The sequence below is a fragment of the Gobius niger genome, assembly GCF_951799975.1.
Source record: "Gobius niger genome assembly, chromosome: 21".
NCBI classification, from domain to species: Eukaryota; Metazoa; Chordata; class Actinopteri; order Gobiiformes; family Gobiidae; genus Gobius; species Gobius niger.
In genome coordinates, this window is record NC_136872.1 from 20,826,833 (window position 1) to 20,845,514 (window position 18,682).

At 40.3% G+C, this 18,682-nt stretch overlaps 1 protein-coding gene across 1 annotated transcript in view; it reads left to right on the plus strand.

The window, feature by feature from the left end:
- Positions 1 to 18,682, plus strand: part of sh3gl2b (SH3 domain containing GRB2 like 2b, endophilin A1) — a 44,165-nt gene that overhangs the window by 15,559 nt on the left and 9,924 nt on the right. Inside the window, exon 2 of the mRNA XM_079579960.1 lies at positions 16,214 to 16,282. Coding sequence (XP_079436086.1) covers positions 16,214 to 16,282 — 69 coding nt within the window. The remainder of the gene's footprint in view (positions 1 to 16,213; positions 16,283 to 18,682) is intronic.

Here is an 18,682-nt window from a genome sequence, read left to right on the forward strand (position 1 = left end):
GTTTTTGTAGTGCACGACGGAGGGTAATTTGTATAAGAGGCGAACTATTAAACATTTAACAGCTTGAATAAATGTAGTTTTGAGTGAGTAAAGGAGATGGATTGGATTTATTATGGTTATTGAACAACACGGTCGATCTTTCCTGGACTAATCGGTACAAGTCCATGACCGAGGTGTTCTCCCAGTGTGAGTTGGACCGATTATTACTCTTTTCTTCTGACCGGAGGCCTGAAGTTTAGTCTCACTCGTGCACAGTAATTCAGTTGAGGGATTGAGCGGGGCCTGTTGTTTTTGTGAGCGGTCGATTCCTGTCCGTTCTCATTATTTCAGATCCGCCCGTTCTTGCGCGGACCCGGTGTGTTCGTTCACTCTCTGGACAAATCTATCGCAGGTTTTAAGTTTGAGCTACACGTGTGAAAACTGATTTTTACACAATGTCGTAAACATTGTCTTGACAAATCATCGGGAACAGATTGTGCCGTGAGCTGGATTATTGTGTGATCTTTACAAGGTTGTTTTGCTCACATGGCACATTTCTGAAGACTAAGACATGAGAGTATTTCTTTAATTGTGCACCAAAATATGACTTTTTTTTATATCAAACCTCTTGCTGGACTGACTAAAATGCTTGCATACAAAAGCAAAATCTTAATTAAAAATATGTTTTGTTGCTTGATTTGCATCATAGGAAGAAGTCCTTAAAGGCACGATATTTTTCTAATAATAGAACTAAATTTGTTATGTCTTCCTTTAGTATATTGTAATCTGAGACATGTGTAGGGAGAACACACATCTAACTATAAAGAATTTCATGAACTTGCAGGCTACCGTTCTTGCATTTCTATGAAAGTGACCCTGCAAGTTGTGAAATGTGCCAATGATCTTTTCCCTGTGAAGAATTGGGATGCTGTTTTATTTGTTTGTTTATTTGATATGGACATGTTGGGGGAAGCCTTTTGAAAGTTGATCGTTGTGTATGGTTCTATTATTTGAGCACGAATATGTTGTTTGACTAAAGTCAAAGTAACATGACTTCCTTCACTTATCATTTTAGCAGTTTCAAGTATAAAAATCAGAAATCAAATGCATCCATCCATCCATCTTCTTCCGCTTTATCCGGGGCTGGGTCGTGGGAGCAGCAGTCTCAGCAGAGATGCCCAAACTTCCCGATCCACGCACACCTCCTCCAGCTGTTCTGGGGGGACCCCGAGGCGACACCAGGCCAGCTCGGAGACATAGTCCCTCCAGCGTGTCCTGGGCCTTCCATGAGGCCTCCCGAGGAAGGCGACCAGGAGGCTCCGAAACAGATGCCCTAGCCGCCACAGCTGGATCCTTTCGTTGTCTGATTTACTTTTGTTTATTATTCTACAGTTTAGGGAATCTCCATTAAGTCTTTGCCTGTTGAACTGCTGTTAAAGCCAGGAGAACTTCTCTGACATCGTCCTTGAAAAGTCCTGTAAACCGGCGTCTGTCCCTGCCAGAGCGTGGGAACCCGAAACCACTGCCCGCCACATTAGCATTAGCTCATTAGCATCTTCACCCTTCTTTCTATCACTGTCGTCCTTTCCCGTTTAAAGACCCGTTGTTGTCTTCACACCCGCATCGACATGTGGCTCGTGGCTCCTTGGTCAGTATTGATCACGTATCGGCTTGACATTAGCTTGACACTTACCGGAGCATCTCGAGGCTTAAATTTTAAATGAAAGCCACTTTGTTCACAGCTTGACAGTTTTCTCATTATGTCTGGCTTAATAATGCGACAATAATGCACCCACAGACTTGTTCTGCTTCTTTCTGTTGTTGTGCCCATGTATAGTGCGAGATAAGGTAAAAGACGAGATAAAACAATTCAAAGGGCTTCACAGTGAAGGCAGATAAATCAACTCATAAGATAGAGATAACAAGATCAAATGTTTGTTTAAAGTGTTGCCATAATTGCATTTATGCACTTTTGCAGATTGATTTAACCTCTTACCCCCGGCCCGAACCGAGCACTTTTTCTCCAGTTAGGCTTTACCCAAATCTAAAAGCTTCTTGAAAAAAAAACAGGGTGAAAAATGAGAGAAAAAAAGTGCCAAAACAGTGACAAACACGAGGATGAAAATACAACAAACAAAGTAACAATAGAGTGTCAAAAACACGACTAAAAAGTAATAAAAAAAGAGCCACAAAAAAGTGACAAAAGAGCAACAAAAACATGCCGGAGAAGCAACGATAAAAACATAAAAAGTAGCAAAACTAAAAAGCGACAAAAATGTGACAAAAAAGCAAGACAGCAAGGAAAAAAAATGATGAAAGCAACAAAAAATGACAAAAACAAGACAAAAACATGACACAAACACAGCGACAACAAAAAAGTCATTTTTTTTAGGTCTTCGCTTTCAAATGAAAGCTTTTAGATTTGGGTAAAGCCGAACTGGGGGAAATGTGCTTGATTCAGGTGGGGGTTAAAGGAACAGGCTACCGTTTTTCCATACTGAGATATATTCTTACCTGAGCTTCGACGAGTTGATGCGTACCTGTCTGGTCTTTGTGTGTGCCCTCAGTCACGCACAACGACCAAAGATGTTGTTAGCATTTGGCCTCTCCCAATGTATTCCTATGGCTCCAAACGGGGGTGAAGTTGGAAGCTACCACGCTCTTCCACGGACACAAAGACCAGACAGGTACACATCAACTCGTCTAAGCTCAGGCAAGAACATGTCTCAGTATGGAAAAACGGTGGCCTGTTCCTTTAAGACGTTAATTCTCTCTCTCCAACTGCTGCATGTCCAGACCATAGACATAACCACATTTGAGGGCCACATCATGGCGGATTTACAGACTCCTCCTCCCCAGCTCTGACGTAGCATGTTCCTAAAAAGGGCATAAGGGCGAGATCTTCACTGTGGACTCGGTCCTCGCGTGACGTGGAGTTCGCTCATAGCCCCGCCCGCACCATTAGCTCTAATGCTAACGCCCTGTCAATCAAAGTCTGGCCCTGATTAGTGCAAGATTTCTACAATGTTTCTCACGAAAACCTGCCTGGTCCCTGTAATTGTGCCTAACCCAGTGTTATCACAGGAGAAATATCAAGCTGTAGAAAGTTTAGGAAAATTAGGCACCGGGCTTTAAAGGGGCTAGATGCAAGTTGGCCATTTTATACTCACTACTGACACCTCAGGTCATACGTGTAACTGCAGCTTCTATATTAAGCTCGTGCATGACGGCACTTCAGACCCAAAGTAGCAACTTTCTGAGTGACAGTGCAGGATTTTAGGGGCAGTTGTGGTGAACAGGTCTGAGCTCATTCTACAACTTAGGACATTGTTGAAACATGTACATTTTTAAACTCTGAATAGTCCCTTTAAAGTTGTTTTTGACATGTCTAAAGTGCATTATGGAAGACTAGATTGTTCTGCCGCCCTATGGAGGTACTGCAGTAAAGTCGTAAAGCAGCGTGACCAGTGGCCATTGGTCCAGACTACTTTGTGTGGAATAGAAAGGAGGTCTAGATTTTAGATTCCTAAAACTGAAACAGAGCTCATGTTTGACTTATCTAGCTTCACTTCTGTTTTGTGGGACTCTGCATTAAATCTATGTATTTGTTTATTTGTTTATTTGTTTATTTATTTGTTTATTTATTTGTTTATTTATTTTGGAATCCCCATTAGCTTCCACCATGGTGGTTGCTAATCTTCCTGGGGTTCCGATTAAAAAAGAAAATTGCCAGTGAGACATTACAATGAATAAATATACAGTGTTTTACAGCAATTTTAGCAGAATATAAAAATGTACATAAGACAGTAGTTCATCGATAAAATATAAAGCTATAAAGTGATTGTGTCAATTATGCGATTAAAAGCAACAAATACAATTAGAAATGCAGTAAACATTCAAGAGCACATTGAAAATGCATTATTTCATTAAGCATTTTACTTTTTTCTTAAAAGATTGTGCTGTTGGGAGCTCCCTGATCTCTTTTGGCAGCTCATTCCATAGTGCATTGGCTCTGTATGAAACAGATTTCTTTAAAAAATTAGTCCTAGGACGAGATAGAACCAAGTCCGCTCCACAGGCCCGACGCGTGCCATGTGAGTGAGTTTGGTTGACATATTTTAATTTTTCGAACAAACATTGAGGTTGACCAGTCAGAATGGTTTTCTTTAGAAATAACAAAAGGTTGTGTTGTATTTTAATTTTTGTATGACTTCTGCCCAGGGTCCTCTTCTCTGTACAGAAGTTGTACACTATTATCTTTCCACCACAAATCAAGCCACAACACTTACCACTCCGGGATTCCTCTTCCTGCGAGTGAAGTGATATACAGCTGCTTTTACTGAACCTTTTCAATCCTTAATCACAGCTTTGTCTTCTCCGGGGGCCACTTATGTCGCGCGAAACACCTCGACGAGACGAGAGCACGAGCTAAAGCCCTTCATAAATTTCCCTTTAAGCGCCCACTAAAACCTCCATGATATGATTATTTATCGCACTCCGGTTGAGGCGAAAGCGTCGTTATCTGTTTGTGTTGGCAGTATTTTTAACAATAGCGGCTCGTGGTGACGGGTAGTTTTTTTGGAGAACTGGAGCCGAGTCAACAACAATTTGAGGTGACGAAACTGAAGGCAACGCGCCGCTGTCAGGTGAACGATGCTGAAGCTCCTCGGGGGATTTGTTTTGACAATTTAATAAGGCGATGTTGTTGGTCTGAGACAGCAGGGATGAAGTCTGCTCCAGTGAAGTTCTGTTGTGCTGGTACCTGGTGTAACACCACTTGTAATTCTCAGTAATGTACTGTTAAACAAAGATTGCAGGAGACTGGTTTTGTTTCCAAGTAAAGCTTGCCACGTTAGGGAGCGAGAAACATAAGAATCACCACAATATAATTTCCTTCTGCAAGGAACTGCCTTTATGAGGTCTTATTATAACACTTTAACCTCTTTAACCACTTTAACCAAGCGCATTTTCTCCAGTTCGGCTTCACCCACATCTAAAAGCTTCTCGACTGGAGAGCTTGGCCAGTGTAACGCCTCATTTAATAATATAATAATAATGCCTTACACTTGCATTGGCCCTTACAAGCCTGTATTACCAAGTTTCTCAAAGCGCTACCATAGACATAATATTAATAGACTACGTCTCCTCACTTCTCCCCATTCAAGATTTTTTTATTTGTCAAACCATGTGAATGGTAGGCCTGTCACGATATCAAATTTGGTTAGTTCAATATATTGAGGCAGGAAAGTATTGTGATAAACGATATTATTGACTCTAGTTGACACTGTCAACTCTCAGGCATAAAAATGACAGTAAACCTTTGTTCTAAAAGTGCATCACAATATCCTAAAACATCACACAAGCTGCAATAAACATGATGGCCTTGTGTATGAAACTGTTCTTCAGTCGACTGGAACTGACCCGTAGATTCCACATGCATCCTATTCTTTTGTCAACATAACAGCAAGCGTTCTCAGACTTCTGTTCGAGTCGAGCAATCAGTGCTTCAGACTGTGGAGGAACATTAACCTTCTATAGACAGTTCCTCTAGGATTTTGCAATGTTGTGATCGCAACTATTAAATCAAGCAAACTTTGCAAAGATTGTGCGAAATTGCAACTTTTCCAAACCCCCACAACTTTCCCACAATTCAATCAACCGCAATTTCCTTCCTTAACTCTGCAACTTCCCTTCCCTTTACTTGTTATACAGTATTTGTTATATTGGCTTAAGCAGAAACCCCCCATTCTCTGCAACTTTTGGGAAAATGACTTGGGAAATCAGGCCTTTAAGCCCACAACAATCACAAAAACTGCCCTTGAAATCCTGTAGGGACTGTTCCAGGGGGAAAATAGAATCTTTAGAGAAACACAATTTTCCCTGTTTTTAGCCATGTTCTGGTGGAATATGAACTTATTTATCACATAAATAAAGTCAAGTGTAAATCGGGCCCGTATGGATATTTTCTCACAGCAGATTGTTCAGTAGAAGTGAAAAAACGGCAGTTGTAGCAAGTGCTAGATAGCTGTTCACATTAGCCCGATGCTAACATGAAGCATCAAGTTAGCATTCTCTTTTATTTGTGTATTTATGGGCTGTTGAACCACTTTGCTCCTCTCCATGTCTTTGTATCTTTATTTAGTAGAAAGCTATATTCATAATTAAGCATTTGTTAAAGTAGTTTTTGAATAATTAGAAAGTAATCTTTTGGGAAACAGAATTTTCCACTCTTTCTAGCCATTTTCTGGTGTAATATGATCTTTTTTATCACACATAAGTAAAGTCAAGTGTAAATCGGGCCCTTATGGATATTTTATCACAGCAGATTGTTCAGTAGAAGTGAAAAAACGGCAGTTGTAGCTAGTGCTAGCTAGCTTTTAGCATTAGCCCGATGCTAACATGTAGCATCAGGTTAGCATTCTCCGTTTTTTATGTATTTATGGGCTGTTGAACCACTTTGCTCATCCCCATGTCTTTGTATCTTTATTTAGTAGAAAACTATATTCATAATTCAGCGTTTGTTAAAGTAGTTTTTGAATAATTAGAGAAAGTTTAGATTTTTCTCCAGATTGATTTCCCCCTTAACTGTTTACAAACATGACCATCAAGCGTTGCCATGGCGCTTGACCTCTGAATGCCATGTGAAAACTGTTGATTACTCATCATCCATGTTTCACACAAAGTAATGATCATCGTTTACAAGTCTAAGCCCCCGTTGTTGCTTGATCCAGATAAAAAGGCCTAAAATAATGGCTGGTAAGTGAAGCTCCGCTCTCCCATTCTCCTCGCGGCGGCTGTATCAGTTCCAACATGGCCGGCCCGGTGCCACGGAGCACTTTGGCCCCGGTTCAGACGGTCAGATAAACCCTGTCGACTCTTGTTTCTGGGCCTGATGAAGCTGATTCCCCACAGCGCCGGCCGGAACAATGACCTCTGACCTCTGACCTCCATCAGCCGCTGCCATGTTAACGGCCTCTGTCAGGGATTCAGCACGGAGATCGGAAATGGAGTGAAAAAAACATTACAGCGGTGGAATAACAAATGTATTATGTCATTTATATGAAAGTGAAATCCTCTTAAATCAGTCATGGTGTAATAAACAGGTTTTAACTCTTTTTTAATGGATTTGGGGGGCATACTTTCCATTGGGCAGGAAAAGGAAGAGCCCTTCGTGAATTGCCAGAGCTGTGAGTAGAATATGGCTATACAGCTTTAACCCCAGGGCAATCTGTATAAAAGATTTAGTGCACAATTCACATTTTAACCACGTCCGGGATAATGGAGCTCAACAGTCCTGCCCTCTGGAGCGGAAGTACATTTCCACATTCATTTTTGTCATTTTTTAGGGAAAAATGGAAGCTTAAATGCACAATGGAGGCTAATCAGCTGTGTTCTGACTGCTTATACCAAATACTGATATTAAGTCGTTACATCATAGCTTTTATCTCTCTCTCCCTATGACAAAAATGAGCAAGATTGTCCACTTCCTGAACCGAGGAACCTTTGAGCTCCGTTAACAATTGAGAGAAGACTGAAATATTACCTTCTTAAAGCAACGATCAGCAACATGTTTGTATAGCTCTACATTACAGGGCTGTTTGCAGATGACCTTATATTTCCTAAATAACTGCAGCCTTTTCTAATTGCAACCATGTACACTGTAAAACTGGGTTAGCTGGAACAACTTGGGAAAACTGATAATAGATTAAACTAGGTTAACTAGGTTAACTCTAATGCTAAACAGTGTTTAGTTGACTTCCTTTATACTAGTTATGTGACTTGACAATGTATGTATGTATGTATGAACTATATTCAAAATCACTGATAACACGGCTCCACCACCACTGAAGAACTTTGTCAGACTTTGTTCTGAGCAAAATACTAGAGCCACTCGGTCCACTGCAAATAAAAACTGTCATTCCAAAAAGATCCTCGGCCTTTGCACAATGTGCCGTCTCATTTTGCTCCATTAAACAGTGGAACGAACTTCCAGACCGTCTGAAATTATCTGTGGATCTTTATAGTTTTACTCGAATCGTGCTGACACGACTCGATCAGTCGTGTCAGCATTAATGAATGTATTTTAACTGTAGAGATTGTTTAGTTTTTTGTGTCCACAAAAAGCATAGAATTTATTTTATATAGTGATTTTATTGTAGATTATATTTATAGATTATAATTGTAGTGCTTTGTGTACTCATGTGTCCAGGGACTGCGGATGGAAAATAGCAGCTGAGCTAAATCTGGTACAAACCATCTCCTCTTTTATAAAGACTAATGGTTCTGTACATTGTCCCTGTTTCAATAAACTAAACTAAACTAAACTATATGAAAATCCTGATCGTTTATATCTTGCTTTTTCAATTTTTATGTTTTTACTGTTCATATCTCGATATCGATATGATAACGATATATCTTTCAGCCCTACAAGACACAACAAAAATGTGAAAGTCACAAATCGCTATAGCAGTGAAAATACAAATGTGAAACAACCTTTTTTACTCTGGGGGCTGCTTTTACATAACAAACATGACGGGGAGTTCCTCGTGCTTCAAAGAAAGTGTAACTCTTTGACTAAAGTGGAGTTCACCACACTTTGATTTGACTTTAAATGCCCCGGCTCTTGTTCTTTTCCATTTCGCTTCATCAGTTTCCAAACAAGATGGTCGTCTCTGCAGCTGTAAACAGAATCCCTCATCTGTTCGTCTTCAGCATCTCTGCAGTAAATAGAAATCCAGCCCAAACAGAAGCTCGCGTTTCACAGATAAATCCAGCAGTATCTGACTGGAGGACCCAGTGGCTGCAGATCGTGTGTAGTTTAGGAGCAGTCGGAACAGATGGCCTGGGGACGGCGTCGTTCTTAGTGGTGCTCTGCTGCGCTGTGGGCGTGAGGCTGGTGGGCGGAAAGATGGGCTGCCGTCTCCCATGGGTGCTGTGTTCTTCCGCGCGGCCAAATGTTTTAAGATTTTATGAGGTTTGCAGGCGACGCTAACGACGGTATTTAGCGGCGGAATCAGCCGGCGGTGCGTTCGTGAGCGCTGGGAGAGGGGAGAGAAAGCGGCGGCGGCCTAATCTCCTCCGCCCGGTTTATGTGCGGGAACACACAGGCAGATTAGGAAGGACGTTACTCAGGGAGGACCAGGCTGCTCATTCTTTTTAGAAACTTTAACACAATAGTGAGTTCATTCTTGTGCCTCGGCTTTTGGGAATTTGTGGCTCTAGATTGAACCAATGTGAAATAGAAATAGTTAGTGTGTAGGGTCAGCTGGCCATACCATTAAACGACACCAGTCTGGTATTGGGGAAAAAGTTTAGTTTCTACTGATGTCTAAAGCAGGCATGATAAAAGAAAAAACAGGCTTTGATGCCGTTAGTCCGGGAACAACATTAAAGGAAGTGACTTTGTTGTTCCAGCTCAGCTTTTTCCCAATTTCTTGCCCAATGTTTGCCCTATTTCATCCAATCTTTTTTTCTTTCTAATTTTTCCCAATTTTTTTTCTTGTTTTCACTTTTTTTTTTCCTTCTCGCTAGTTTTCCCAAATTGATTCCCTATTTTTGCTACTTTTTTTCCCCTCAACATGATTTTTCTTTATTTTTAGCCACATTTCTCCTCAAATTATTCCCCAAGTTTCACACATTTCCTGTCATTGGAGATGAACCTGATATTGTGCAGAAATGTGCGGATCTTCCACACATTATTGTTCTGTTTTCTGGTTCTAGACGACACATATTTTAGTATAGATATTGGATAAAGCATCGATATTGAACGGTCTCCAGCCCTGTACATGACCTAATTCCCTGTTTTGTTTTGAAATTTTGAAAGATTTGACATTTGCACATTTTTAGAGAATTCAAACACATTTGACTCACTCTGATTTGTTTAGTAATATAATCTTCAAAATCATTCAAAAAATCCTGAGGGCCAGGGCTTCCATGCTGGAGGGCCGGATTTGGCCCTCAGTCCTGACGTTACCCCTGCTTTACACCATCCAAGCCTAGTTACACAAAATTAAGCATTTTCTAAGCGGAGAAAAAGGGGTACTGCATTGTAAGGCGTAATAGCACCAGTGTGTAAAACGGTGGCCTATATTATATTTTGATCTCACCACTGAGAATAAGCATGATAGTAACTAATTTTAGACCAAGCACTAGGGATGCACCGATACCACTTTTTCTAAAACCGATACGAGTACGAGTACTTGGATTTAAGTACTCGCCGATACCGAATACCGATACGAGTACAAGGCATTTTCTTCAACATTCTTACTTTTTTCACAGCAGATTGGTTTGTAATTAGTTTATTTACTCATGTACATTTCCTTAAGTAAAGTCGGCTACACATTTAAGAGCAGTTATATTAGAACTGTGCTGATGCCATTTATTTTATTTTATTTTCATTCAATATAATTTTTTATTTTTATTGCACTGTCCATCATAGACAAAAAAGCCCATGTCCAGCTCCCAATGCCTGTGCTTTATTCATTAATGTATTTTTATTTAACAATAGTATTGAGATGTTACTTAAATGGCTCTCTCGTGTGTTTGTAGCAACTTAACGAGTAACTACAGCGTTTTCATTGTTTTGCTGCAGCTCATTTTCGCTCAATATAAACATGCTGTATCTCTTTATTTTGGATTTTCTGCTGACTTTTTAGTCGCAGGGTTAGTTTTTCAGATGAATAAACCCCTGGGCATAAAACGGCGTCGGAATGGCCAAAACTGCGCTAGCCGCGAGTTAGCAGCGTTAGCCTGTATGTTGTAAACACTGCAGACGCTGCAGCACGAACAACATTTAGCTCTGGTTAAATCCAGCACAGACTCTGATTTAGGGAGTGTCGTCTGTAATAAAGTCAGCTCTATGTGGATTATTGTATTTCCACTAAAGAATTCTCCAGTTTGTTGCTTCTTCTCTCCTCAGCTGAGAGGTGCCTCGTAGGTGGGCTGGCTGCACGTCAAGTGGTATCGGTTTCTGGTATCGGGACCTCATGAATGAGTACGAGTATGAGTACAAGCATGTGGTATCGGCCCGATACCCGATACTGGTATCGGTGCATCCCTACCAAGCACATTCAGAGAACTAGAGTTACTGAAAGTGACTGCGCTGGTCAGAACCGTGTGGATTCAACTCCCCTTTATGACAAACACAACGGCTCTTTCTCTCTTCTATTCACTGAACTCCTGTCCTGACCCTCTGCTAGAGACAAAATGAATGTGTGGCCGATGCAGCTCCGTGTCCACGTTTCAGTGCAGAGTAAACATGAGTCGAGCAGCGCCTGAGAGACAGAAGCGCTCACGCCTTGGGGTGACAGGGGGAAGGTGGATGGCTCTCTCCTCCTCCACTTCAGCAGACTCTAATTGTAACATGTGGCAAAGTAGGCGGAGAGTGAGCGAGCGCCCGTCGCTGGAACAATGCGTTGATTAACAAGCGAAACAACACCGTCATTTGCCTGAGATACGGGGCCCCTGAGGCTGCGGGGGCCCTGCACAAAAATGTGTAGTCTGCAAATGGGAAAAACCGTCTCTGCTCTGATAAACCACAGCCCAAGAAGCCAAATCAGTGCTGAAGTGAGTCTAAAAAAGGAGAAAAGTAGAAGAAGCACATTTTTTTGATGAGGTTTCATTGAGATGGAGATGTAAAGATAGTTTGTTGCTGCTTTCTCTCTTTCCAGCAAATCTCTGAATGTTTTTTTTCCCCCTTTTACAATCGGACAAACTGAGTCGAATGAAAGAGACAGTGTTACGCAATGCTGTTCTGTCGAGACCCAGGCGAGCGCTTCTTTCAGACTCAATATCGACCAAAGTCCAGCTCATGTGTCTGCATTATCCGTCCTTACATTGAGGAAGCTGAATTTTGAACGTATATACTATTGCTTGAGTCAATCTTTTCGATCTTTCCCATAACATGTTGATCCTGGTGCCTTGAAAACAACCTGCTTAAACAGAAATGGCTGCCAGCGCCAAGGGCTGGTCAGTCGTCTCTCCAAAGGACTGCGGTTTGAGATTGCTGCATAACGACTGGTCTGGATTGTTAATATCATCAGGTTGTAGACGGAGGGAGGAGGGAGGGAGGAGGGAGTGGGGCTTTCCTTCTCCGTGACTCACTCCCGACGCCCACGCTCCGTCTGATTAACATGGATGTATGTAAACCCATGCAGATCCCCCGTGCCCCTGTGCGGTAAACAGCAGATACAGACACGAGGCTTTGAAGGGACGTGTCTCACAATCGACTTAACCAGGTTTTAACATAAAAAAATATTGTAGTATTTTGAGTCGGGCCGGGTGCCGTTTATCGAAAACAGTTACTGAAAAAAAAATCGTGTATCTTTAGATGCTTTTGGTCCAGGGACAGCGTTAAACCTCTTACCACCCGCCTACAGTTTTACCCAAATCTAAAAGCTTCGAGCTTACAGAAAACTGAGACCTACAGAACAGATCAGAACTTGTTTGTTGCGTTGTCACTCCTTTATTGTCACATTTCTGAAGCGTTTTTTTGTGTGTGTTTGTTTTCATCTCTTTTTTGGCTCTTGGATCATTTTTTAAATTTTGTTATTGTTGCTTTTCCGGCACGGTTTTTTTGGCGCTCTTTTCATCCTTGTTTTTGTCGCTATTTTCACATTTTTTTCAAGAAGCTTTTAGATTTGGGTAATGCCAAACTCGGTTCAGGACCAGGTGGGGGTTAAGAGGTTGAAAGAACTGACTTAGTTGTTTCATCAGATTTTTTAAAAATCTTATTTTTTCCCCAATTTTTTCCCAATTTTTGTTTATTTTTCCCTATTTAAACATTTATTTTTTGCCCAATGCTTGCTCCATTTTCTTCTTATTTTTTGCCAATTTTTCCCATGAATTTCTACTCTTTTTTTTAAATTATTACTATTATATTTTCTCAATTTCCCCCAATGTATTCTCCAGGTTTTCCCCCATTTTAGGGGTTCAAATCCCAGCTCCGGAAGGTGCACACTGTCGTTGTGTCCTTGGGCAAGACACTTCACCCTCCTTGCCTCCAGTGTCTGCGTACACTGGTGTATGAATGAGAATGAATATGTGACTTTCTGTAAAGCGCTTTGGGCCTAACGAAGATAGAAAAGCACTTTATAAGTTGAGACCATTTTCCATTTATTTTTGCCCCATTATTTTTTACATTTTTATTTTCTTATTTGCCGCAATTTCTCCTAATTTTCCCAGATTTTTTCCAAATGATTCCCCATTTTTCACACGCATTGGAGATGAACCCGATATTGTAAATGGCGGCTTTTAACACTGTTCGGTTTTCTGGTTCCAGATGACAAATATTTTAGTACAGTATCGGTATTATAAATCAAGTATCATTAAAGTAATGGTAGCCAGCCCTAGCTTTGAGTCGCCCTGTTTACTTTGGTCATATGTCCTTAAACCACCACCAAACCTGTTCTGAGACTTCGTTTCTGACTTAAACCCACATGTATCGCAGCTCTATAGGTTTGTTAGCTTGCATTGGCTAAAAATGGAGGTTTCTCTTGTTTTTAGTATAGTCTGTCCTTTCTCTCCAGTCCAAGTTCTCACACATCAAACATCAATGCGGAGGTGGACACACAAAGTGGGATCAGTGTCAGAAAAAGACACAAAGTCACATGAGCTCATCTTTGTTCGGCTCCTGAAGCCTGACGTCCTCCTGAGGAAGGACAGTTAGTGCCGTTCCCGTCCTGAACACAGATAAACCCCGATAATGAGGCCTGTCCCGCTGATCGAATTAAACGTCCGCCTGACCTGCTCCTCCTGATGTCCCGATGCATTCACGGACGTTTAGGACCTCTCCTCGCAAACGGAGGTCATTAAGATTCCCATCGCGCTTTGCTCTTTCTGCAGACGCCATGTTTGTTTGTGGATTTCAGGATGACGTCGGGCTTTAACTTTGACTGGATGTTAAAAGTGCACTGCGGAACATTTTGGATTATACTGTTGCCATCACAAAACAAGCTCCTGATCACCAAAAGTCTGTCTTTGTAGTAGTTAATCAAAGAATGGATTTGGATGAAGACCTATTGAAATCTCACATTTGGCTGATTTAGTCACATCGCCATGGAGACGAGCTGGAGGCGTCCCGCTCACATGAAGTTACAGTCAGGTCTGAGGAGAGAAGAGCCGCTCACAGCAAAGACACAAGCTTGTTTGTTAATTTTTAACAACTATTTCTGTAATAAAATGAATGCTTCTATTTTATTTTCTTCAGTGGGTGAAATGTTACACGGTGTGGCTTTAAATTGTGTTGGCCCGGTCGCCTTATTTCAGTTTGATTGTCGTGATAGTAGTAAGTGTAGCCATAAGGCAAGGCAAGTTTATTTGGACAGCACAATTCATACACAAAGCCATTCAAAGTGCTTCAGTTACGTAAAATGACAAGAAAGCAGATCAAATCAATAAAAACAAATCAATTACAGTAAAAGGCGAGAGTGCAGATCAAACACTTTCAGTGTCATATGCACGGGTTAAAAGAACTGTTTTCAGCCTGGATTTGAACATTGTTAGATTTGAGGCTTGTCTCACATCCTCATGAAGACTGTTCCAGATTTTAGCCTCACCGTGTTTAGTCCTGACTCTGGGAACCACCTGGAGACCCCTCCCTGAGATGGTTCCTACGGCTGTAACATGTCAGAGATGGACTTTGGTGCTAAACCATGAAAAGACTTGTAACAAGCAGAGCTGTTTTATAGACCGGAGCACTGGACTAATATGGGAAAGTGTCTCAAGAATGATTATGAATAATGCAGTAAAGCCCTCATGTGTCCAGAAAAGTCATATAAAACCAATGCAAAATTCTTCTAATGTTATAGTGGCAGTAGGCTTGCAGTAGCAGAAGGGGAAATGGTGGTGGTAGTAATAATAGGGGGGGCACAGGGTCCAAATTTAACACTCCAAGGGGAATGGTGCTGTAAAAGCATCTACTTTGATTAATTTGTGAATACTCTGAATACTGGAATACCAGTCATTCCCAACTTTTGCTGCCTTGGGATAGACTGACAGAAGCGAGGCAGCCAATCTGCGGCATCGGCCCCTCTTTTTTTAATTTTTAATTTTCATTCATTCACCACACAGTCATAGTCGACATTGAATAAAACAAAAATAACAAAACAATACAAAAAGCACAATACATACAAGACAAGACTAACAAGTCCTTGACACATTTTACTCAGGCTGCACGATATATTGTAAAAAAATATATAGTATTGCGATTTTAAGTGATGCCACAATCTATCGCAACATCACTAAAGTCTTCATCTGACTGACATTTACAACCTTTTCTTTTCTCTCAACCAATACTTCCTAAATTAGTAACATTTTCCTCTTGTTGTGGTCCTGATGTGGTGTATCTTAAAGAGACTAGATACAAGCTGGTCATTTCATGCTCACTACTGCCACCTCAGGTCTTACGCGTAACTGCAGGACGGTGGAGATACTTTTTGAGTGAAAGTGCAGGATTTTCGAGGCAGTTGTGGTGAACAGGCCTGGGCTCATTCTACACATTAGGACATGGCTGGAACATGTAGGGGGAAGAAAATGCTGAAAAAGTAGTTGTGTTTAATTAGAATGGAACATATCGTAATAATATCGTTATTGCGTATCGTTTATCACAACTTACTTCATCTCCTTCAGCCCTACTGTGCTGTTGTTGAACATACTACATACAATAGCTCTGATTGCTGTATTGCCCTGAGTGCAAGTCTTTTCACACCGATTACAATCAATGTGTTGAATTGGATCAGGAGCCACAGCACATGCAGGTATTACCAGCAGCACCCGCTTTAATGGCTTTTCATTTATTTCCCTCCAAGTCTCCGATTAATCTGTTCCTGAAGCCGCCGAGTCAGTGATGACAACAACTCAGAGGATCCTTTTCAGCGTGAAATCCAATAGTCACTTTTTCATCTTTTGTGTAAAAAATAATCGAGTGCAAAGAGTGAAGGGAAGATGATGAGCCTGGAGAGATTTAGTTTGGCTCGAGTCTGTGATCTGAATACTGAGCGAGCGGATTGAGATTTCTACTAAAAAATACTCACAGTTTAGACATGTTTATTAACTGAAAATGTAAATGTCAGTTTTAATTCAATATTTTACCCAAATCCTTGAGCCCGAGTCCAGGAATAAAGCTGTTTTTGTAATCCTTTAGCTGCTCCCTTCATGTTTAAACAAGGCTTAACGCTTTTCCTGTTGCTGCTTTTCAGAGGCTTTATATAAACGCTTGTGTGTGTTTGTGTTGCAGAAAGTCAGCGAGAAAGTGGGAGGAGCGGAAGGAACAAAACTCGACGATGACTTCAAAGAAATGGAAAAGGTAAGTACTTTAAAGTAAAGGAGGTTTCTCTCTCTCTGATTCCTGGGCCCTGTGTTTGCCTCTAATCCAGCATGTTTACATTTGTGTTCTTTAACCCCTTAACTCCCACAAAGAACCGAGCACAGTTTCTCCAGTTTGGCTTTACTTCAGTCCAAAAGCTTCTGGAAAAAAGCTGTGAAAGTAGCGACAAAACTGAGACGAAAGCAATGATGGAAATGTGACAAAAAAGTGAGAAAACTTTGACAAAAAAATTACTAAAAATTGATGAAAAAGTGGCAAAAATGTCACAAAAAAATGACAAAAAATTTATAAAAAAAAATTGACGAAAAAATGACAAGAAATGTGACAAAAAAATGAAAATAAAAAAAATGTGACAAAATTAAAAAAAACAAAAATTACAAAAATTTGACAAAAACTACAAAAAAATTACAAAAAAATTACAAAAAAAAGATAAAAATTTGATAAAAATTGACAATAAAATGACAAAAAATGGATTAAAAAAATGACGAAAAAATGACAAAAATGTGACAAAATGTGACAAAAAATGACCAAAAAAATTGACAAAAAACCCCACAAATTTAAAAATAAAAAAAATGACCAAAAAAATGACCAAAAAAAATGATAAAAATGTGACAAAAAATGACAAAAATGTGACAAAAATGAGTTGAACACCCAACAAAAAAAAGATGGAAAAAAAATCTGATGACGAGAGGAAAAGATCCTCTCGGTTCAGGCGGGAGTTAAGAGGTTAATATCGACTGTCCCAATCAAATAGATACAAAATGTGAAGCCTTTCTGTGCGGATTAGTTAGTTTCTCCCTTCGACCCGCTCCCAAACATGCACAATAGGCTAAAACCTCCAGTCGACCTGAGTCGACCCATGTGGACGCACACATTTACTGAGCTGGCTTCATACTTACAAAGAAAGTTTCTGAAAATATAAGCGTTCGTGTGGATGTACTGTAGTCTAAATTAAATCAATTTCTGTAAATATTATAGCAGCCCTGTTGCAATAACTATAACTCCATCCACACTGTGTCCCAGCGGAGTCACAAACTGAATTGTCGGCCGTGCTCCATAAAGATTTATTGCAAAACTGTTGTAATAGTAATAAAGATCGGTTCCCATAATTCAGATCTGACAGATCACGTACAAACTATTGACTTTTCTGAGCTTCTAACCGTGTTGTGACAGGATTCCCTCATCAAAAATATAGAGCGTATCAAAGATCTTCAGTAAAACGAGATAGGACATAGCTGTAGCAATACGTTGGAACGAATGACAAATCTGGCGGCCATCTTGTGACTGGCCCTCCTAACCCAGTGCAATGTAATGAAGCGCTTTATCTATTTATAGTTATTTCATGTCTCTTTGATAATTGTGACTGAACTTGTGTCATATCTGGAGCCAAAATAATTCTAGTTTTTGCAGTTTTTCAAATGTTTTATGGGAGGCACAGACTTTAGCTACATTTGTTCATGGATTTCTTCAAATCATCCAGTTTAATGTATTTCTAATATAACATTTACTTTACACATACTTTAAAACAGTATGTATGTGCTTTATAGCCTCTTACCCCCCGCGTGAACTGAGCGCATTTTCTCCAGTTCGGCTTTACCCAAATCTAAAAATTTCTTACAACAGAGTAGCACCTCATTTGAAAGCTAAGACCTACAAAAGTGATCATAACCTTTTTGTCACTTTGTTGCCGCGTTTAGTCAAATTTTTGTCTCTTTTTTTGTATTTTTTTGTTGCATTTTTGTCACTTTTTGTGGCTTTTTTGGTATTTTTTCTTTGCTCTTTTTAATTGAGTTTTTTGTCATGTTTTTGCCATTTTGCCAAGTTTTTTGCTTTTCCGGCAAAAAAAATTTCACTCTTTTGTCACTTTCTTGTTTCTATTTTGAGTTTCTTTTTTTATTGAAGCTTTTAGATTTGGGTAAAGCCGAACAGGAGAATATGTGCTCGGTTCAGGTGGGAGTAAAGAGATTAATGCGACGTGACCAATATTTATTGAACATGGGACGGTGATACAGTGAATACTAAACCACTGAACCCTTGGAATGAAAGCAGAAAACAAAGCTAACACGAAATTACTTTAAGACTGAGATACAAGACTTGCCTTGAAGTACTAAACCGATCACAAACAATGAGTGTGTCTCACATTCTGCCGTTGGATCAATGAAAATGTTGCTCCTGGTTTTGCATTGGTTGCTATGGGAGTCAGTCACAAGATGGCCGCCACGTCAAAGAGCGTGATGTCTGATCTAGAGTCTTATTAAAAAGCTTTATGGAGTAAAATGTCACTTCATCCACACACCTTTGAGTGATGTCTACTCAAAACCTTTACTTTTGTCATTTCTTCTTCTTCTGTTAAAGCGCGCAGGTCTGTATTTCCTGTTT